This window comes from Thamnophis sirtalis, unplaced genomic scaffold (assembly GCF_051295495.1).
Source record: "Thamnophis sirtalis isolate CommonGarterSnake01/CBP01778 unplaced genomic scaffold, rThaSir2_p1.2 scaffold_12, whole genome shotgun sequence".
In the NCBI taxonomy this organism is placed as follows: domain Eukaryota; kingdom Metazoa; phylum Chordata; class Lepidosauria; order Squamata; family Natricidae; genus Thamnophis; species Thamnophis sirtalis.
The window spans coordinates 64,319,243-64,343,122 of NW_028261392.1; the positions used below are offsets into that span (position 1 = coordinate 64,319,243).

At 37.9% G+C, this 23,880-nt stretch overlaps 1 protein-coding gene and 1 long non-coding RNA gene across 4 annotated transcripts in view; both read left to right on the forward strand.

Moving 5' to 3' along the window:
- The window catches only part of LOC148043390 (uncharacterized), a 303,113-nt gene that overhangs the window by 238,833 nt on the left and 40,400 nt on the right, over window positions 1-23,880 (forward strand). The window lies entirely within an intron of this gene.
- The window catches only part of PLA2G4A (phospholipase A2 group IVA), a 53,687-nt gene continuing 39,609 nt past the window's right edge, over window positions 9,803-23,880 (forward strand). For all 3 annotated transcript variants that reach the window (XM_087726184.1, XM_087726186.1, XM_087726185.1), the window contains exons 1-5: window positions 9,803-9,933; window positions 16,502-16,583; window positions 20,488-20,636; window positions 22,470-22,583; window positions 23,756-23,793. In XM_087726184.1, coding sequence (XP_087582310.1) covers window positions 9,901-9,933; window positions 16,502-16,583; window positions 20,488-20,636; window positions 22,470-22,583; window positions 23,756-23,793 — 416 coding nt within the window. In that variant the 5' untranslated portion in view covers window positions 9,803-9,900. The remainder of the gene's footprint in view (window positions 9,934-16,501; window positions 16,584-20,487; window positions 20,637-22,469; window positions 22,584-23,755; window positions 23,794-23,880) is intronic.

Consider the following 23,880-nt stretch of genomic DNA (forward strand, 5'->3'; position numbering starts at 1 on the left):
ATGACTCACTTAACAACTACTGTATAAGCAGCAGAAGTTCTTGCTTAATAACAGCATTCGGGTCCAAACTGACATCATAAATCAAGGATTACCTATATAGTGTCCCAGGTGAACTAGGCTTCTTTAATTTTTGATTTAATTTTGTTACTACAGGACACATTTCAAAAAGACTTTCATATTGAGAAAGTGGGAAACTACGACTGCTATCATATTTATTGAGAAACGTGGTCCCCAGAATAACTGGGAGCCAGGTGGCATACAAATTTAATAAACTATAACCATTATCATGCTCTTGAAGAAGAAAATATAGGGAAAGGACATTTATTAACTTGGAGACCTCCCAAATTTCCCCAAAGTTTATTTAATGGTCCATGTGTTTAGAAAGTTTGACAAATACTTTTCTTGTGAAGGGCAAATGCATAAAATGGGAACTGAACTGTCTTCATATAGACTTTAGGGTGAGTGTTGATATATCAAATTTAACTATACAAGTTAGACAATAGCAATAGCAGTAGCAGTTAGACTTATATACTGCTTCATAGGGCTTTCAGCCCTCTCTAAGCGGTTTACAGAGTCAGCATATTGCCCCCAACAACAATCCGGGTCCTCATTTCACCCACCTCGGAAGGATGGAAGGCTGAGTCAACCTTGAGCCGGTGAGATTTGAACCGCCGAACTGCAGATAACAGTCAGCTGAAGTGGCCTGCAGTACTGCACCCTAACCACTGCACCACCTCGGCTCTGGTAGTTAGTTGTAGCAGTGTCCAGAAATTCTTTTTATGTTAGGTTTAAATTGTATACTACGCTATAAATAACACATTAATAGATAAACAGGAACTGGCAGGGTGGGGGAGAAATCAATGTTAATAAAAGACTGGGTATGTGCTATCAGTTATTATATTCAAGTATGACATGTGAGCACTGTTATTGATATAAGGATCCTTTGAACTCTATGGATTTGATAAGGCTTTTGTTCTCCAGTCATAAATATTTACATTATATGCAAAAAAACCAAAACACTGCCCAAACGGGCTACAAATATATTCCTGCTTTTCTTAGGCAGAATAATAATTATTTTTGTTGGAGTCTTGCCATAACAGTAGCATAATTGTTAGAATAAGGTCATGTTCCAGAAGTGGAATTGCCCATCTGGCAGTTCCCCCTGGTCAAAAGTTCCAAATATGAATCCTATCTTGGAATATTCTATGAAAAAGTTCTGCCCATTTCAAGGAGATGCAAAACTTGTATTGAGGGATAAAAGTCTTTTTGGAATTCCGTCCTGCTGTCTAGCCAGGAAACCAGCCTCCTTTCTAGATCTGGTAGAGTTGGCTCTGATCCTGCACTATTTGCTCCTTAGAGTAGAACAGCGGCCCTCAACCTTTTGGGCACCAGGGACTGGTTCTATGGAGAGACATTTTTCCATGGACCGGAAGGGATGTGGTTTCATGTGCTGCCTGCATCCCGCAGATGGGTCTCCATAGACTGGAAGGGATGTGGTTTTATTGTGCTGCCTGCATCCCACAGATGGGTCTTCTCTTGCTTGCATGGACCAGTTGCTGGCATGCCGTAGCCCACAGGCCACGAGTTGGGGACCTCTGCAGTAGAAGAAGCTGCAGTGGTGGGTTTCAAAAATTGTTGGAACCTACTCTGTGGGTATGGCCTCCTTTGTGGGAGTGGCTTGCCGCCCATGTGACCGGATGGGAGTGGCTTGCTGCCCATGTGACCGGATGGGAGTGGCTTGCTGCCCATGTGACTGGATATGAAATTATGAATTAGTACTTAGGTCGGTCCAAGTAGCTATTCAGAAGTTAGTGGTTAGAAGCAATCGTAAAGCAAGATATGGAATTAAAACCAGAAATATTTTGTTGGTTATTTGAAAGGGAGTATAATATATATTTAATTTTACACACGTTAGCATCTGCTGGAATTGTGTTTGCACAACAGTGGAAAAAGAGAGATATGTAAATGAATAAATATTACAATGTGCAGGAATAAATAAATTGACAATCAAAATCAAGAAGGCTTTGAATACTTTTTCATGTGGGATTGGTTTTAGCAATTGCCAACTAATGGAAACAGAAATTAGAAATACAAAAGTATGAAAGAAAACACCAATTATGTAAGGAAAGGTCCCTAAAATGTATAAGGAAATATTACTAGATCATTATTAATGCGTAGATAACTGTGGGACATTACACACCCACCAGTGGTGGGTTTCAAAAAAATTTGGAACCTCTTCTGTAGGTGTGGCCGGCTTTCCGGGTCCACTGGTGGAACCTCTTCTAACCGGTTCGGTAGATTTGATGAACCGGTTCTACCGAATAGGTGCGAACTGGTAGGAACCCACCTCTGGTATTGTTTATTGGTCAATGCCTTGACAAGACATTTGTTTAGAGGAAGCGTATGATTTATAAAGTTGAAATTAAGCATTGCATTTTAGCAAGAGTAATGATTCATTGTAATTAACAGTCAAGCTTGGAACTAGTTAAGCAGACCTATGAATACCCAGGAAACATTGATAAGTAGTTTAATTGTGGAAAAGCTATTACGAAGGAATCACAATAACTGCTATTGTATCAAAAGCAAAACATATTTATAGTGTCCTGGGAGGAGCAGGACACTTCATGTTTCTTGGTTTGGTAAAGGATAACTTTGATATTTTACGGTTTTCCTCTGACAGTTTGGATTTACCGTAACTGTCACACAGGGAACATTTATGAGTTCACATGGTTTTAATAGTTTGTGAGGATTCTTATAAATGGTTGTTGTTACGAGTAGCACAAACCTTCAATTACTCATTTCCCAGAATCATAAACTATAAGAGCTGGAAATCACCTTCGTCACCATCTTGTCCATTAAAATAAATTATTGTATAATTTTGGCTACCCAACCCTCTGTTGTTCAGTTTCAAACCAAATAGTTGCTTCAAGTAATTATTGCTCTTTCTAATGGCAAGCTAGATAATCTTATAAACAATGTATTCCTGGTTTAGTACATTTGCTGTTTCGTTTTTCAAGGTTTAATATTACACTAGCAAACTCACCCAAGAAAGAACATGGAAGTACAGTCCTGATTTGCACAACCCGTTTTCTCACAAATTGTTATCTTTCAGCGCTAACTTTTCATCATTCAGGCTGTTTTAAGATGTTAGAATTGGAGTCTCAATTTTAACTCATAACGGTATTAAAAAGATAATGGGATCTATTTACCTGGTTAAAAATTTATGTTATCCAAACAGCTTGGCTGAGCATTATGTAGTCAGTACATTTAAGGGAAACAAGGGGGAAATGCTTGTTACAGAATTATGGAATAACAGAGTTGTAGGGGACCTTGAAGGTCTTCTAGTCCAGTCCCCTGTTCAAGCAGGAGACACTAAATCATTCTCGACAAATGACTGTTCAACCTCTTCTTAAAAACTTCCAGTGATGGGACAATTACAACGTTTGGAAACAAGCCATTAATTGTTCTAACTATTAGGAATTTTCTGCTTAGTTCTAAATTGCTTCTCTCTTTGATAAGCTTCCACCGGTGAACTTCTTGTCCAACTATCGTGTTCTTTGGAGAACAGGTTGACCCCTATTCTCTGTGTCAGTCCCACAAATATTGGAAAACTGCTATCATGTTACCTCTAGTCCTCTTTGTTAAACTGGGCATGCTCAGTCTAGCTTGGGTTCAGCAGGAATAGCCACCATATCACCCGTAAAATGGCTTAATGTAGGGATTGTTTCAGATGCCAGATAGAACTCATGATCTCAAAAAAAAAAAAGAGCTAAAATTTAATTAAAATCTTAAATGTCCAAATTCCGTTGGTCATGCTATTTTGATCACTTTATAAAATATGTATTTATTTAGCAAGGTTCCATAAAGGATCTCGGTGGGTGTTGCACGAATGTCTTTTGGTTAAAGACTGTTCCAAAAGCGCTGTGCAGTGTCCTACAACTTTAGTGATTTAATGCAGTAAAGAAGAATGAGTTGTTGGCTTGAGTGAGGTTTTCAGGGAGAAGAAGGACGCATGTCCTTGTTATGATCAGCGGAGGAAAGTGATCCTGCGTAGTTCTGTTAATTTCCCAATCTGTAGGAGAAGAGGCTGGGGGCTGAGTGAAGAGAGGATTCAGCCTGGAATTGTTACATCTCCACAAATGTTCCGAGTCCACCCCCCCCCAATTCTGTTGCCTTTTATCTAGAACCAATTTAGGGCTTACCATTAGTTGCAGTGGTGGGATTCAGCCAGTTCGCACCTACCCAGAACTGGTTCTTAACTTTCTAAGAAGTTCAGAGAACCAGTTGTTGGAAGAAATCTTTTGTTTTTTCACATTTTACAGGGCTAATCCTGTAAGGAAGGCAGGAAGGAAACATTCTGGTGTTGTTTCTAGCCTCATCTTTATTGCTCTGCTTACAGAAACTGCCTCTCCGGTTAACCCTTATTACCATTGTAATAGCTAAGGCGAAGCGCCCATCGACCCGAGTAATGTTGAGTTGGCCATGCCCACACGGTCACATGACCACTAAGCCTTGCCTACCCACCTGGTCATTTGGACAGAGAACCGGTTGTTAAATTATTTGAATCCCACCACTGATTAGTTGACTAGATTCTTTTACATAGGCATGAGCAATACAGCTCTGTGTATTATTTATTCATAAAAGTTTGGGTCCTTTTTGCACAGTTACTATAAACTTCAACCTGCTTAAAAGTTGGTCGGAATTAACTGTCCTCATGGAAATCAAGAGATTGTTCTATCTAACCTTCCGGTCAGTGTGATAGGGAAATTGAGCCCATGAATTCTGATTAATCTTAACTATTACCTCCAGTTATCATTTTCTTCTGCAGAGTAGGATGTCCTTGCTAATTACTAGATAGCTTATGTTGCAAGTCTGCTTGTTGTGGTATTGCAATTGCATAACTAATTTGCTGGAAGTGTGTGTTACTGTTTAGATTTTAATGTGTGTACTCCTTGAAAGATGCCACAACATATTAAGCACGTTGCAAGTAGATGTTAAAGATATTTTCAGTAAAGCGTCTACCAAAACTAGTTGCAAAACATAGTATGTTTATTATGTAGTAATAAAGCTGGGCTTAAAATTCAAACCAAAGACCCAAAATTTGGTCTCTGGTTGCTCAATTTTTGGTGCTGAAGTCAGTGATGAAAGGTGACAATGTGATTCTCTTTATTTAGCTTATTCAGAATTTCTGCGAGCATTCATATCTGTTGGTTGATCCAAGATTGATTACCTTTCCGTATCATTTAAGGGCTAGATCGCATGCCAACAATTTCCCCCCTAAAAAGTATAAGAATGTTTCAACTTTGAGGTTGAAACCAGAATCTGTGGAAAGGGTGGGAACCCTTCCCTCCCCAAATTTAGAATTGCTATACAGCTTCCTTGGAAACAGACTAATGACTTAAGCCATTGTAAATAATATGTGCATTGAGTGCTCCTGTTTCCTGTTTCTTTCTTGTTTTGGAGTTTGGGAAGAGGTTTTCATAAGAGATTTGATTCTGATTTCCCAGAAGAATTAGGTGGGACCCAATCAGCTGTTAAATAGCATTCCGGGGCATGAATTTTTTTCCCAGTAGCAATTTCCAGTCTCAGGTTTTAAACTCCTTGAAAGCTCTCAGTTTCAAAAACAGTTGTGTCACATGGCTTTTAAGAGCTGTTGCATGATTATTTGGAACCAAATAGGTGTACCATTTTTTTTTACTTTTGCCAGTTCAGTAATCCTTTTTTTTTTACAATGTTTCTGATTTATATAGGAAAATTAATATTTTCCAAACTACCCTTAAAGTCAACTTGAATTAGCATTTGTTGTCCTCCTCAACTCATGCTCTCTAAATGCCTTTTGCTTAACATCTATGCTGTCTGTGGATGTGGCTATCCTTGAAGAGTATTTGGAAGCTACAGCTGGTAGAGAATGCAGCAGCATAGTTACCAGCTTGTTTCCAAGTCCAATTCCAGGTGTTGGTTATTGGCTTTAAAGCCCATTATGACATGGATTCAAGGCAGAGGTGGGTTCCTACCGGTTCGCACCAGCTCGGTAGAACCGGTTCGTCAAATCTACCGAACCGGTTAGAAGAGGTTCCACCAGTAGACCCGGAAAGCAGGCCACACCCACAGAAGAGGTTCCAAAATTTTTTGAAACCCACCACTGGTGGGTGTGTAATGTCCCACAGTTATCTACGCATTAATAATGATCTAGTAATATTTCCTTATACATTTTAGGGACCTTTCCTTACATAATTGGTGTTTTCTTTCATACTTTTGGATTTCTACTTTCTGTTTCCGTTAGTTGGCAATTGCTAAAACCAATCCCACCTGAAAAAGTATTCAAAGCCTTCTTGATTTTAATTGTCAATTTATTTATTCCTGCACATTGTAATATTTATTCATTTACATATCTCTGTTTTTCCACTATTGTGCAAACCCAATTCCAGCAGCTGCTAACATGTGTAAAATTAAATATATATTATACTCCCTTTCAAATAGCTAACAAAATATTTCTGGTTTTAATTCCATATCTTGCTTTACGATTGCTTCTAACCACTAACTTCTGAGTAGCTACTTGGACCGACCTAAGTACTAATTCATAATTTCATATCCGGTTACATGGGCGGCAAGCCACTCCCATCCGGTCACATGGGCAGCAAGCTACTCCCACAAAGGAGGCCACACCCACAGAGTAGGTTCCAACAATTTTTGAAACCCACCACTGATTCAAGGTATCTCCTCAATGTGATCAATTTGCTCGACCTCATTTGCCAAGGAATTTTGGCTGGCAGGGGCAAGGAGAAGATCCTTTTCCACTGTGGTCCCCGCCCTATTGAACATTTTGTTGAACAATCTTCTTTGAGAGTTGACATCTGCCTCCAAAACCTGATTTCGCCAGCCGACTTGGCACCCTGATGGGGGGCGCCCTTCACTGGATGAATTTAAAAAGTTTACCCCGATGCTATCTGCCCCCTTGGTTTTAGTTTTTATTTAAGTCTTTTAATTTTAACTGTTTTTATATTTAGCTTTTTACCATTTTATAACCATCCCAAGTTATTTTATCGATGAGAGAGGTGGCACATAAATTTAAGAAATAAATAAAAATAAAATATTGTGTTCTACCTGATTTGTAATTACCAGACGGGAACCTGGGGGAATCAAATGCAAATGAAGGCATTGTACATTCAGCACAAAAAGAGAGAGTGAAATTTAGCTTAAAAGACCTACCGTATTTTTCGGACTATAAGACGCACTGGAGTATAAGGCGCACCATGATTTTGAAGAGGTAAATTTTTTTAAAAAAGTTCTTGCACTCTGCAGGCTTCCCAAACCCTCTGCTAGCCTTGTTTTTTGAAAAAAAAGGGGGAGGGGCAGGAAGAGCTTTGGGAGGCTTGTAGAGTGCTTCTGGGGGCTGGGGGGGGGGGACAAAAGCAGCCCATTTTTTTGCTTTTGCACTTTGCAAGCCTCCCAAACCCTCTGCGCGTTCATTTTTGCAAAGGGGGCTGGGTTTCGTTAAGCCAAAAATGCTGTATTCAGTGTATAAGACACACCCAGATTTTCACCCTCTTTTTTTGAGGGAAGAAGGTGCGTCTTATACCCCGAAAAATACGGTATATAATTTCAGTACCTAAATCTATAAAAATCCATATATTCTTTCTTTCAGTTCTTCAAATGCATCTCACGTGTTTTTAACTTGCTGCATTACTTGTGTCTGAAAGGAAGGAAGCCATAACTTAAGAAACAGAGGTATCTACTGAAATATCTAATCAGATCATATATTTCGACATACATTTTCCAAAGAGGTACATTGACATTTTTGCCACAGGAATGTAATTGTGTAAGGCCCTATCTAATGCGATATGAGAAACCTTGAATTATTTTTGACCTTGTTTAAATGGTTATCACTTCAAATTGGCAGCCGTGTCTTGTATGACCAGTTAGACTGCGTAGCTCTCATTCTTAAAGAAGAATGTGGTCAGGTAACTTTGTCAGGAACTGAAGTTAGGCTAGACATTTTTATTACTAATCAAACAATTACAGTGCATCAAGTATATAAGTTGTCTTTCAGGTGTATGGAACTCGCTTTCACTTGCCTATTTTTGGAGGTAATTTTCAGGGTAGACAACAAAAATGAGAACTATATTGAATATATATATATATATTCGATTCCCAAACTTGGGTATGGCTAGCTGATGAGAGCTAAATAGCTTGAAATAGATCTATACTAGTCTCCCTTTATTTATTTATCAGCATAAATATAACAAATGTAACAAAAAAGGCAACAGTAAAAATATTGGGTTTCTGTCTGGATGGTCTCTTGTGACGAGCCTAATGACAGAGAGTGGAAGTGTGACCTTCCTCCCATACTTGGGCATACCAGGGGTTGTGACTTTAAGTATATACCTCCCACCCTGGCTGGCTGATAAGGAGTCGTTCTCTGTAGCTCAAATGGTTAACTCCCTGCCTGGGAGGCAATGGAGCACAGGTTCGATTCCCAAACTTGGGTATGGCTAGCTGATGAGAGCTAAATAGCTTGAAATAGATCTATACTAGTCTCCCTTTATTTATTTATCAGCATAAATATAATATATATATATATATATATATATATATATATATATATATATATATATGTATGTATGTATGTATGTATGTATGTATGTATGTATGTATGTATGTATGTATGTATGTATGTATGTATGTATGTCTGTCTGTCTGTCTGTCTGTTTTATTTGTGCTGATAAATAAATAAAGGGAGACTAGTATAGATCTATTTCAAGCTATTTTGCTCTCATCAGCTAGCCATACCCTTACTGGGATTCGAACCTGTGCTGTATTGCATCTTAGGCAAACGTCTTAGCCATTATGCCACAGGTCTCCTCCTTATCAGCTGAAGCCAGGGAAGAAGGAATATATATAGTGTCACAACCCCTGGTAAGCCCCAATTATGGGAGGAAGCTAACAGCTTCCATTATCTGTCAATCGGCTCGTCACAAGAGTCCATCACGACAGAAACCCAATATTTTTACTGTTGCCTTTTTTGTTATATTTGTGTTTTATTAGTGCTGATAAATATTGGATTTCTGTCGTGATGGACTCTTGTGACGAGCCGATTGACAGATGATGGAAGCAGTTAGGTAGTTTTTGTTCAGCAAATAAATAAACAAAATAACTATGTCAGAGCAAGTCATAAATCAATTTACTTCAATGTGATGTCTCCAAAACCTGTGGAATTCTTTCTCTACAATTTCTGCAAATAGGGGAATGCTGCCTAGAGGTGGTTAAATTATAGTTCAACAGGTCCGTTAGGTAAACTATTTTGAAAAATTGTTGCAAGGTTTATGGATTTATTTTACTTTAGATGTTCTTACTTTAATAAGATTTTTTCTTATGGGTTGCCCTGACTTGTTTCTTCTCTGCCAATGTTTAGAGCCGAGGTGGCACAGTGGGTAGAGTGCAGTACTGCAGGCCACTTCAGCTGACTGCTAGTTCAGCAGTTCAGCGGTTCAAATCTCACCGGCTCAGGGTTGACTCAGCCTTCCATCCTTCCGAGGTGGGTGAAATGAGGACCCAGACTGTGGGGGCGATATGCCGACTCTGTAAACCGCTTAGAGGGGGCTGAAAGCCCTATGAAGCGGTATATAAGTCTAACCGCTATTGCTATTGCTAATGTTTACCTTGCCTTATCGCCAATAGGATCCTTGTCAGGTTCAACAATGATTTGACTTGTGAGGTTAAGAGGTAATAATATTTCATCTGGAAATGTGTTCCACAATCGGATAAATATTTTGTGTTGTTTTTCAGCCATTTGTAGAAGTGGAAATTCATATTGGAGGCTGTCTTGGGAACAACCATTATTACATCTACAAGAGGTAGCATAATTCTTATCCTATCACAGACTAAGCCACCGATTCTACAATGTCCAGTATAGATCCGTATCAGCAGATTATGGTAAGTGGATAATTGTTATATTTGATTACTCAAGATAATTATTTTAATTATGGTAACAATATGCATGTTGTGAAATATACAGATAGTAATAATTTGAAGTAAGGAAATAAAACGGAAAGGCACTGAGTTAGAATAAATAGTTCAAATTGATTGCTAGAAGTTCTATAAAAAGAAACTCTCCTAACTGCACTATGAAGTTGATTCCAAAAATCTGTAGGAAATTACAATATTTAGATATTTGAGCTGACAATATGCAAACAGTCCAGCATCCTGGAACAAGTTCTTGCCTTTTACACTGCAGAGATCAGTGGTGGGATTCAGCCAGTTTGCGCCTATTCGGGAGAACCGGTTCTTAACTTCCTAAGAGGTTCAGAGAACCGGTTGTTGGAATAAATCTTCTTTTGGTTTTCCCCCACTTTATAGGGCTAATCCTGTTAAGGAAGGCAGGAAGGAAACATTCTGGTGTTATTTCTAGCTTAATTTTTATTGCCTTGCTTACAGAAACTGCCTCTCCCATTAACCCTTATTACCATTGTAACAGCTAAGGCGAAGCGCCCATCGACCTGAATAATGTTGAGTTGACCATGCCCACATGGTCACATGACCACTAAGCCCTGCCTACCCACCTGGTCATTAGGACAGAGAACGGGTTGTTAAATTATTTGAATCCCACCACTGGCAGAGATGCTCTAACTCCTAACAAAATATATACATTTGTTTTGGAAGCTAGCAAACTATTGTATTTATTTCAGAAAGAAGCAAAGTAGATTAAGTTATTGGTGTTCATTTGAAATAAGTAACTGTAATCCGATTCAGATGTCACATTTTCTCAGTCTGCAAGTTGTGCTTGGGAGATCAGAAATAAATGACAATATTTTCTCTGTCTTCCCTCAAAGCAACCTTTTTTATTCCCTTCTATGGTTTGCTATGGATATTTGAATCAGGCATTTGTCAAGATCGAAAAAATCAACATAATGGTTGTAAATGCAAGGATTTGGGGTTTTTTTATACTGTTTTAATCTTGAACATCATTAAACAAAGCAGTTGATAAGTGAGGACTAGTTGTAAACACAGATCAGGTAGAAATACATGCACTAAAAACCAATGGTCTGTTTTTGCTGTCTTTTAATAATAAACTTGGTTATAATATTATTTAGTAGCAATGGCAATAGCAGTTAGACTTATATACCGCTTCATAGGGCTTTCAGCCCTCTCTAAGCCGTTTACAGAGTCAGCATATTGCCCCCACAGTCTGGGTCCTCATTTCACCCACCTCGGAAGGATGGAAGGCTGAGTCAACCTTGAGCCGGTGAGATTAGAACCGCTGAACTGCAGATAACAATAGCAATAGCAATAGCAGTTAGACTTATATACCGCTTCATAGGGCTTTCAGCCCTCTCTAAGCTGTTTACAGAGTCAGCATATCGCCCCCAACAATCTGGGTCCTCATTTCACCCACCTCGGAAGGATGGAAGGCTGAGTCAACTTTGAGCCGGTGAGATTTGAACTGCCGAACTGCAGATAGCAGTCAGCTGAAGTGGCCTGCAGTACTGCACTCTAACCACTGCGCCACCTTGGCTCTAGTAGGAATGATGATCACCAAATCAAAGTGATAAGGAGTTGTAAAATCAGGAGTTAATCACCACAAATTATCTTTTATTAGTAGATCCTTTCAGCAGTTCATATCTTTCAGAGTTAATCTCTGAAAAAACAAACTTTTTTTGTTAAAAAAAGGTACACATTTAATAACTTCACCTTGAAGATACTAGTTTCTTTAGTTCTTTAATCTGTGGCAGCAAGTGAAACACCTACTAGGTAAACTGTGTGAATCATTTTTAATGCTACACTATTTGTTTTCAATATCTGGGAATTAGCAAAGTGTTTTGACTGCTTGACTTCATGCATTAGGGAAACAACTCAACAGTTAATGCAAAAATTATCGTGAGCTCTCAAATGCACAGGTTTTCTACATAAAGTTCACATTCCTGTAAATCCAAGTCAAACAAAAAGTTAAACTCGAATTGTATTCATATTCTTTGGAAATAAGTTAGCAAAACATGCTCACCAAGCAAATCCTTCATCATAATGTTCTTCTAAACATATCCTTTACTTTCTCGGAATTTTTTTTTAAATTTGTGATGTGGGTTTGACTCTTACAGCAGTCATATCCTCCTGAGTCAACTAATAATTCTCAAAAAGCAATGTTGATGCAATAAGGGTCCCCCCCCCACTTTTCCCCCCTGGTTTGACTTAGTGGGACAAAAGGAAGTGGAATATTGCAAGTTGTGCTAAATAAAGTAATAGTTATATTGTTCGAGGATGCTTCGAAATAAGCTTTGAGTGCCATCTCCTGGATAAAGGGTTCAAGTTGGAAATAAAATAATATGGGTTTTCCTAGCTTTGTGCAAATTTGCTGCTGCACAATTGATCATTTTCATTTAAGAATTAGCTTTATGTAAAAATAATTTTCCACTCTATGATTTGTTTTAAAATCATGACAGGACTTTTCCCCATCAAACCCGTTGAACAGTTTCCTGCCCAAATCTTTTTTCTGCCTTCACGCATTCTGTGAGGCGGTTATACCTTCCTTCCTTTCCTTTCCTTCCTTCCTTCCTTCCTTCCTTCCTTCCTTCCTTCCTTCCTTCCTTCCTTCCTTCCTTCCTTCCTTCCTTCCTTCCCTTTTCCCTCTCTCCCTCCCTATTTATCAAACACACACAGAGCAACTGGATATAATTTGGAACAGCTTATAATTCTCCAAAGAGGACCAGATATTTCTTTTTTTTTGCATATTAATATTATGTCTCATTATTCAAATAGATAGAGCTCATGGAACTCCATCATTCATTAATAGGTGGAATCAGGCTGCTGAGCAAATTCCTGCAGTATAGTTTGAAAGATAGTGACTCTTCCCCCCCCCCCCCGAGCAATCCAGTAATGTTGGGCTTTGCATTTCTCTGAGCCTACCAGCCATCCCTTAAGCGTGATCTGTTCTGATTGTTATCATCAACCAAGATAGCAAGATTGTACATGAATTTTTTCTTATGGCTTGGATTTGATCCTGTCACTCAACAAACTCCGAACAACGAACAGAGATAACTTGTTCCTTTGTTCTTGACCATTTTAATGTTGCCCATTGCTGTTCTTAGGAAGAAAATTGCCAAATTCTCTTTGATTCTATCAACAGTATTCTGGTCTGAAGAGGGCAGAAGGATCAGGGCTGTTATATATCTCAGCTTGCACACCCTTTCATCCTCAGTCATTCAGCCTTACTAGCTGTTGCAAATGTTGACATTTTTGCATGAAAGTCATATCACTTCATTTCCAAACAGAGTTCAAAATGCTGGTGCAAGCCTTTTTAACTCTACAGAATTCAAGCAGTGGAAATGAATGTGGCTTTTCATAGCAATGTAAGTCAGAAAAATTTGCCCCCCCCACCACCAGCAGGATGTTAGCATGACAATGTTTGTGAATAGCAATAGCACTTAGACTTATATACCGCTTCATAGGGCTTTCAGCCCTCTCTAAGCGGTTTACAGAGTCAGCATATTTGCCCCCAACAACAATCCGGGTCCTCATTTCACCCACCTCGGAAGGATGGAAGGCTGAGTCAACCCTGAGCCGGTGAGATTTGAACAGCTGAACTGCAGAACTGCAGTCAGCTGAAGTAGCCTGCAGTGCTGCACTCTAACCACTGCGCCACCTCGGCTCTAGCTAGTAGTGAAGGCCCAGCTAGTAGTGATTATAAAGAAATAAATCTTTCTGACCTCATTCAAGGAATGTTCTTTCCAGACTAGGCTGCTTGGCGCCAATTTGATAAAACTTTTCAATATCATCAAAAGCTGTAAAGGTTTCTTTAATTACCAAATTACAAATTTTCAAATTATTACATTTGTTTGTGGATGTAAAGCTATTTGGAATATAGTGATATAACATGAAAACTATTTTGAATATATCAATGCAATTATATCAGCATTAATACAACTATATAATGCAATTATAATGAATAGTAAACTCCATGACTGAAATTAGTTAAGTTAATAATAGATTGCCTAGCTGGTCATTTCTCAATTTGCAAACATTGACAGATTGCTGTATGTCTCTTGAAGCAGAACATGTTTCCTACGTGTTGTTCTATATTTTGGTCTCCCTAGATGTATTGTAATATACTTGCTATGCAGGCAATAATAGGAGTCATGGTTTGATTCATTCATGGGATGTAAGATGGAGAAAGTTGCTGTCTTGCTTTGTATGGAAATGACAAGTTTCACTTTGGATTCACACAAGATTTAGGCAAAAGCAAACTCTTCCTTTGCATCTTCTCCTCAAGCTGACTATCGGGGTACAGATGGATGCTTCTTCCTTCTTAATCTAAACAAAGATTAAATCTTTATCTAAGCAAAGACTTGAAATTTGGCAGATAGTAAAGGATATTAGGATATGTCTAAGTTTGGACAGATTTATGGACAAGTTTTTGTCCATAAATCTGGACAAAAAAATTTCAACACTGTTGAAAAAGTTACCCAAAGTTAGAAAATCACTGGTATAAGTCCATATAGTCCTGAATACAGTTCTTTTTTGTATATTTGTGAGTTGCATTCTATGATCTTTAGGCGTCATAAAAAGTTGTATTTAATCAGTTTAATTTAATAAAAAAATATATCTTCCCATGATCTTTAGGCATCATAAAAAAATTGTATTTAATCGGTTCAATTTAATAAAAAAATATTTTTCCCCATGGGAGGAATGTGCATGCAAATTGCAAATGTATCTAAAAGACTATTTTTTTTTAAAAAAATGAGGCAATTGTCACAACTTTATTTAATCAATTCATTTACAGAGAATGCATTTAAAGCTGGTATAATGATGAAACTGATTCAACTATCAATGTTATGGACTTATTGCAGCAAGAAAATAAGATGTCCATAGAGATTACATTTAAGAATATAAGAAAATAACAAGATAGTATCTTCCCTTGTTTTGAAAACAAAAATTACATTTTAAACTGTTGGAATTTTAAAAAGCTATAGTTTGTTTTTTTTAACTTCCATTAACTCAAACTCATTAGATTTTAGCTGTGCTGAATGGAGGAAACCAGACTATGTAGATTGGTCTATAAAACTGATTTTTAAACATTTTATTGTAATTCTCAACAATTTCATTTAATCTTTTACAGTTTTTATGAATTCCATATCTAAATGATACAAATGCTCTTAAAAGTGTTTACTTGGAAACAAGTTCTAAAAAAATATCAGAATTAGCTTTTTGGGGCACAGCAGATTTAAATAAGAGAAGCAATAAGAAGGGAGAAAAAGCTTCCTGATTTTCAAAAATAACAAACATTAGAGTAGAGGATATGGGCTTTAAATAGGTTGAAACATCATACCACATCTCACACAGGCTTATGATAAAGTTTGAATTAATGATAATAATATTACTATCGCTTTTGGTTATTCCTTCTTCTGTAGTTCTTCTACATAATTGACTGGAATCATGCCAGAGGTGGGTTCCTACCAGTTCGCACCTATTTGGTAGAACCGGTTCGTCAAATCTACTGAACCGGTTAGAAAAGGTTCCACCAGTGGACCCGGAAAGCAGGCCACACCTAAAGAAGAGGTTCCAAACTTTTTTGAAACCCCCCACTGCCCCCCCACGCACACAGAGAGAGAGAGAGAGAGAGAGAGAGAGAGAGAGAAAGAGAAAGAAAGGAAGAAATAAATAAATAAAAACAGAAAAAAGAAAGAAAAAGAGTGAGAGATAAAAGAAAAAAAGAAAAAAGGGACAGAGAGACAAAAGGAAGGAAAGAGAGAGAGAGAAAGAGAGAGAGAGAGAGAGAGAGAGAGAGAGAGAGAGAAAACACATGGCTGGCAAGCCACTCCCACCAGGTCACATGGCCGGCAAGCCACTCCCACAAAGGAGGCCACACCCACAGAGCAGGTTCCAAAAAAAATTGAAACCCACCACTGAATCATGCCTATACGTTCTTCAGTCGGCTCTATACGATGTCTTAAAACACTAGATCTGATTATATCAATGTCCCGTTTTAAATGGTCCAATAGTTTTGTAATAATTATTGGAGAAGAATCAAAAGTCTACCAAAAAAATACCTTTCTCTGACGTGATGCGGATCATGTCTTACTATCTTATATGGCAGCATTCTTTCTCGCAGCTTTTCCAAATTCCTCACCACTCTTGTAAAATCAATTTTCTACTTCTATGCAGTGCTCTTGCTGACTAATGATATACTTGAACAGTATACCTGTGTTTGAAGGGGAGGAGAGTTAGTATGATGAAACTCAAACGCAAAAGAGGAAGAAAATAACCACAGATGAATGGGAGTGGTAGCAGTCAGCTGTGCTCAATGTAGCCTATTGATCTGAATTTTCAGTCAAGCTGAAGAGAAAATAACTTTACAATACACAATGCTATATGTTCCGGTGTGTTACTTAATTTTATTTGGGGGGAGGAAAGGAGAAGTGGAGGTTAGCTAAAAACTCACTAAGGAGCTGTTACTTTTCTATTGGGTATTCAATATCTTTTGCTTCCTAATCCATTGTTGTTTGACATTTAGGTGGAACATCAGTATTCGCACAAATTTACTGTGACAGTTAAGCAAGCGAAAAATGTCACCAAAGGGGCTTTTGGAGATATGTGTAAGTATTCACTTTGGTGTTATTTGAATTGCATTGTTCTCTTTTCAGTTCTTGCCACATGAGTTCAGAGAGAGGTATGTTCTTCAGGTATGACTGATTTTTTCAAATTAATTTTTTGCCGCTTCAGAGATTTGAAATGTAGCATGGGTGTGTTATGTTCAATAAATAAAGCCAATGCAGGTCTGATACCAATTGGAGTCATTTTAGAGCTTTATTGGTGGAGATTCTACAAACTTACAATGCCTTTGCAGAACTGATAACATTTCTTTTTTCCTTTCCAGGCTTTCCAGATAAGGAAAAGTCTAGGTAGAGGTTGAAGGAATTATGGAGAGGGTAATTTTGTCACTGACAAACCTGACCTTAAATTACCTTGAAATATTTTATCTGGAATCTCCCCTATGGGGTTTTCGGAGATCATTTATTCTTTAGAAATATATATTTTTTTTAACCGGTTCTGTTTCTTAGAAACAGGTATGTTACAAGTAGTGTTTTTATGAAGGACCACTTCATTTTGAATTCAAGGGTTTATACATTATATAATGCAGTGATAGGGAATGGGCAATGTTCAGATTCTGATTATAACTTCTTTTGAAGCAGAGGGAAAGTCACGGTTGGTGGGTGACTCTGTTGGACTCTATTTTGCCTTCGTAAAAAAGGGGCTTGTAAGTGTTGTGCAAATATTATCACAATCACCACCATCTTTCCTCTTAAAATGGTCCTGCGATCATGAAATGTGTTGCATCTTCAGTTGATTATTAAGGAGAAAGGTGGTGCTAGAAGCCCACTCTAATGTCATCCTGAGTGCAGGTAAATCCTTTTCATATAGTTTCAAGTGAGGAAAAAGGAAGATCCTACTTGGTTGCTGACCAATGAGTTCGATTTACTTGTACCTGGACATTTGGAATCTTCCGTCTTCTTACGATGGTCATCTGACCACAAATCCTTGTGCTGTGACACAATCATTTAAAGGTGTAGTAAAGATATCAGCGATACTACATATTTTTTTTCATGAATAGCTGGAGCAAAATCGAGAATTTCCTAATTTGCTATATGGCAGACCAGATTTCAAAGAGTTAATGATATGAATGTTTCAGTTACCAGTTGTTGTTTTTTAAATAAATTAAAATGAAAAATGTTTAGAACAAATTTCACTACTTTGTCTGAAGTGTTTATAGTAAGCCTCCCATTAAGAATGAATTAGCTTCTTCTAATTCTTTCCAATTCTATTACATTATGAAAAAATGTTTTAGCCATTTCTTTATGTCAGTGAGAGATTTGGAATTCTAAGCTGAAAATAGCATTCCAATTTGTGACAGCTCCCAGTAAAAACCAGTTCCAGTAAACCCCCCAATTACAAGAATATAAATACATTTGCAAAAATGCTATCAAAAATCCCTAACGATTGTTTATAAATAACAGTGTCAGATAATGCAACTTCAGAAGGACAAAATCAGAATTCCAAATAAGAATCATAACAGGGAAAGCTAGAATATAAAAACAGTTTTCACATCACTGAAGATGGACAAAATCCAAATGCCGTTGAAGATGATCTGACCTCCAGGTTCAGCATCTAGAGGTCACAACAGATGTCTTTATCGTTGCCAAGAAAACTACACCTTCTTCATATAAGCAAGGGCAATCAAGTACCATTTGAGGGGCTTCATATTGCTTTTCATTGTTCTCGTATCTCTGGCTTCATTGTGAGGACCTGCATTGAAATAAGATACAATATAATAGCAGGGCCATCTATGTTGCAGTTGTTTATAGGAAAATATTCAGTTGAGTTATGGTTATTCCCTGTGAACATTGATAAAGTTTTGGACTGATCCTGCTTTATCATTTGATTTATGTTTCTGATTTTAGAACAAGTTATCTAAACAGCCACCATTTCTTTTTCCTTCAGTTTGATATAATGGTTAAGATCCTGGCATAGAAACATTAGATTGTGAGTTGTAGCCCTGCCATAGGCATGAAATCTAGCTGGGTGACTTTGGATCACTCTCTTTCTCAGCCCAACCCATCTCACAAGATTGTTGTTGTGGTTAAAATAGGTAACTCACCGCTTTCAGTTACCTATTAAGTAATAAAGGTAGAATAAAAAGTCTAATAAATAAAAAAATAATTTCTCCTGATTTCTTTTCTTCTAAATTTTGCAAAAAAAAAAATGCATTTAACTAAAACACATTTCATCACCCAGAATATTTCTTCGGTTTTTCCCCCCCCTCTTATTACCTCACTTTCATTAAGCCCTTAGCAGAGTAACTCTACTACTTGTTCATAACAGAACTGAGCATTCCTCCGTTTTTTTTTTAAATTAACAAATTGCCTATTGCAGCTAGTCATTAAATTAGAAAATTGTTTAGAAGCTTAATTTGATGATTCCATTGATCCCTTTTTTTCATTTTCAAAAATACGCATTTAATTCTGGCCGAACAAATTTGACTATTAGAACGTTAGTAAAAGAAGTATTGTTTGTAGTGAGTCTGGAAACTGGATTCCAAAACAGTCTATTAAAACAGTCAAGATAGGAATAGCAATAGCAGTAGACTTATATACCGCTTCATAGGCCTTTCAGCCCTCTCTAAGCGGTTTACAGAGAGTCAGCATATTGCCCCCAACAATCCGGGTCCTCATTTTACCCACCTCGGAAGGATGGAAGGCTGAGTCAACCCTGAGCCGGTGAGATTTGAACCGCTGAACTGCTGATCTAGCAGTAGCCTGCAGTGCTGCATTTTAACCACTGCGCCACCTTGGCTCTTAGATAGGAGGTGACTTATGTGTGGGGAACTGTGAGTAGGAATTGTTGGTTCAGGAAATGGCACAATGGATGCATGGCCCAAAGGCTCTCCTAGCCACCACCGCCACCTGCTCTTTAAATAGGAGTTGTGAGTCCTGGAGAACGTACTTCTTTCATTCATCACTTTCAAAAATACACATTTAATTCTGACCTAACAAATTTGACTATTAGAACGTTAGTAAAAGAAGTATTGTTTGTAGTGAGTCTGGAAACTGGATTCCAAAACAGTCTATTAAAACATGTATTTTCCATTCAATTAGTCAACAATATAGCAATAGCAGTTAGACTTATATACCGCTTAGAGAGGGCTGAAAGCCCTAACCTAACTCTGAACCTAACCCTAACCCACACCCTCGCGCGAGTGATCGTGGGCGCACCACGGTTCGCCCACATAACACCGATCCTCCGTGAGCTGCACTGGCTACCTGTTGGTCTCCGGGTGCACTTCAAGGTCCTACTTACCACCTATAAAGCGCTCCATGGTAGTGGATCTGGCTATTTGAGAGACCGCCTTCTGCCAATCACCTCCCTGCGTCCCATCAGATCGCATAGAGTTGGCCTCCTCCGTATTCCATCCGCCAGTCAGTGCCGACTGGCGACTACTCGGAGGAGAGCCTTCTCTGTTGCGGCTCCGACACTATGGAACAATCTCCCCGTGGAGATTCGTACCCTCACCACCGTCCAGGCCTTCCGCACAGCCCTCAAGAACTGGCTAACCCGTCAGGCCTGGGGATAATCTTATTTCGCCCCTCCCGAATGCTGAGTGAATGTTGAGTTTTATTGTCTAATTTACTTTGTGCACATTTCTTTTTTCGTATTGTCCCACACTCCCCTTCCTTTTTTTGATTGGAAGCCGCCCTGAGTCCCCTCAGGGAAAAGGGCGGCCTATAAATAAACAAATCTAAATCTAAATCTAAATCTAAATCTAAACCTTACCTTAACCCTAATCACGCTTTTGTGGGTGTGGTTTTGTCGGTGCGCTGTTGTGGGCGTGATTTCGATGTCGGGTCACGAAAAAATAGGTTTCGAGAATATGATGTTATGGCTTGCCTACAGGTTTTCCGAGACGCTACTGATGATACCTGCATGTTTCTTATTTTATTACAGTAGACACTCCTGACCCCTATGTGGAGATCTTTATTCCCACGGCACCAGACAGCAGGAAGAGAACAAACTATATCAACAACAATGTGAACCCTGAGTGGAATGAAACTTTTGAGATAATTTTGGACCCCAACCAGGAAAATATTCTGGAGGTACTTACTAGTACAAATATCTGTAGGGAAAAAGGACTCGTGCAGTGTAGATACTATATTAAAAATATTAAATGCAACGTCAAAAGAGGCAGACTAATTCAGCAACTCTGTGTGTGTTAAGTACCCTTGCTTACGGAGGTGGTATGCTTTATGACTTTTTATTATAAATGAAAGCTTAGTTAATGAAACAATCTTAATGGCTGGTATTTGCTTTTCTACATGGCATGAATGTGTATTTAGTCATATTAGTCTGTTGTCTCTCTTGTCTGTCTCTAATATCTAATATTTATCTAGTTCTGTCTCTCTCCCTCTCTCCCTCCCTCTCATCTCTCTCTCTCTCCCTCCTTTCCTCCCTCCCCCCCTCTCTCTCACACACACACACCACACTTCTAAACCACCCACCACCCATCTCCCTTGCAGAGGGATTCCTTCAGTCTAAAGTGATATAGTCCAAATTGCAAGGAGATGTAGACTCCTTCCTCTCTTGCAAAGAGAGAAAGGCATTTGGAGAATGGAAAAAAAAAGAAATTAAAATGGGGAATCTAAGAGGATTAACTTGGACGGTGTGTTTTTTCAGCACCTTTTCTACCATTGTGAAATAGCGCTGACCAAAATGATGAGTTTAAGATGACAAGATGAGAGAATCTTGTGAGCAGAGATTTGGGGATTTAGTAGAATAAGCCCATCTCTGTTTTGATGAAGTACTTTTACAAGCGTAAAATGTGAGAAATAGTAGGAATCACAGAGCTAAGATTAACACACAGAAACAGACACACTCACATGTGTGTACATCTAAAATATACAGGCCGTCTATAATATACCTTAATATAGACCAGAATGAGAAAGTTCTAATATGAATTTAGCAATAGCAATAGCAGTTAGACTTATATACCGCTTCATAGGGCTTTCAGCCCTCTCTAAGTGGTTTACAGAGTCAGCATATCGCCCCCAACAATCCGGGTCCTCATTTCACCCACCTCGGAAGGATGGAAGGCTGAGTCAATCTTTGAGCCAGTGAGATTTGAACCGCCGAACTGCAGTTTAGCAGTCAGCTGAAGTGGCCTGCAGTATTGCACTCTAACCATTGCGCCACCTCGGCTCTCGAATTTCTCATTTAAAAAATGCATGCTTTATTGCAGCTGGTCTACAGCTTCTGAATGTCAGTCTAGCTTGAAATGAGCTTTGTAATTTTACTTATTTATCTCTTTCTAAGTAAATGAACCCCTTTGAGAAAGGATAAAGGGAAGAACAACAGGGAGAGGAATGTTCAAAAGAGAGGCAAAATCTTGGGCTCATCAGAAATAATTTTGCCACAGAATATGACATTTTGTTTGGTTTCTGAACAGAATAATCAGTTGTTTTCTTCTGCCTTTAGCATATAAAATCAGAAGTTGTATTTTTACAAAATGTATTACAGCATGATATGACCATCAAGAGTAAATATCACTTTGGCCAACCTCATTTACGACTAATAGGTATACAACTATGTCCATTCACCCTGAAGTTGCTGTCCTAACATAATTTCAGTACTAATAATTTGTAAAAATACAAATATTTTTTTCTCAAAGCTATCGTGTGTGCAATCCCTCAGTATAATTGTTTTGCCATATCTGGTAAAGGTTTACAGATCTTCCAATTAAAAAAAGTAAAAATATTTAACCAATATTGCTTTGTTTACTTGAAGTGAAATAAGTTGGTAACAAAATGTGTTTTTAGATCTTTAATCAATCCAATGTATGTAATTGAAAATTAACGTAAAATTCATGTTTGCTTCATTTTTACATTTGTTTAGGATATGTGAAGGTTCAGTTTAAATGTATCTTTTTTTTTTAGATTACTCTTATGGATGCAAATTATGTGATGGATGAGACTATTGGTACAGCAACTTTCCCCATTTCATCTTTGAAAATTGGGGAGAAGAAACAAGTTCCATTCATCATTAATAAAGTAAGTTTCAAAATCAATATGTCAGTTTCACTTGTTGGTCTCAAAATGGTCACTTTCCAAGGTTATAAGTCGAGGATCTAAAATATAGAATCCAGTCATTATGCACACATGATGTTCTTTAGTTCTCTTAAACATTTCTGGTACTGAAAATGGTGCGATATATTGAAATGACAAAGATTACAAAAATGATGACTGGGATATTGAGGATATAGCCAAACCATATCTTTTATTTTAGTCTTTGAAGCTTTTCTCAGTATTTTTTTAATACGAGATTTACCTGGCTGAAGCCATTGCTGTAGGCAGTGCCTTAAAATAAAATGTATTTTATAATCCAGTTTGCACAGATTCATGCACAACACACATGTTGATAGCTGCAGTTGTGAAGAGCCAGCCATGAGAAGCCATAAGCCATGTTTAAATGTACTTTATATGTCGCTATCCCAGATTTTTTTTTAGTCCATTTGTAGTGTCAAGACCTGAGCCGTATTCATATATCGATTGAACAACTTCTAGTTGTTTTTTTTTCCTAACTGGATTGCTGAATCTGGTATTTGTTCAATTTTGGATAATAGCCATATTTTGAAAAAATGAATCTGATTTGAAAAGACGCCTGTCAAGTTTTTCTATTCTCTTTGATATTCTGCATGAGTCTAGATTTTTATTATTATTTTTGTTAGTATGGACGAAATGTGTCATTTTCAGTTTTTTTCCCCTATCAGTAATGCATTTCCCAGATAAAATTGCTGTGATTAATTAGGCAATATGACAGTATTATTTATTATCTGCACTCTACGTAACAACATTGCTAAAAAAATCATATTACATTAGTTATAAGATGATAAATGCTGAGAAACTGAAGTGTAATTCCACTACATTTTTTTTTACTAAGTTGTTCCTTTTCTTAGGAACATCTATTAATTTTTTTCCCGTGTCTTCCAGAGAATTTAAGATGTAACACATCGCTTGCCCCAGCCGTCCTCCCCTCCCCTCCCAATCTCCCAATGTAGTGGCTTAAAAAAGGCTTTTAAAGCTCGGAAAGTTAGGAAAAAAAACAGTGCTCTAATATAAACTAATAGGTGATTAATGTTAGGTGAGACCCCTTTGTTTATAAGACAATAGATCACAAGTTTCTTGACAAAAATTCTGATAAAATTATAACATTGCTTGTTTAGGTTACAGAAGTCACGTTGGAGGTATCTCTTGAAGTTTGGTAAGCAATCTTGATATTCACAAAGTGTATTTGCAGAAATCATAGCACTGGGACATGGCTCCCTTTCGTGTGCAATTAACGATGTAT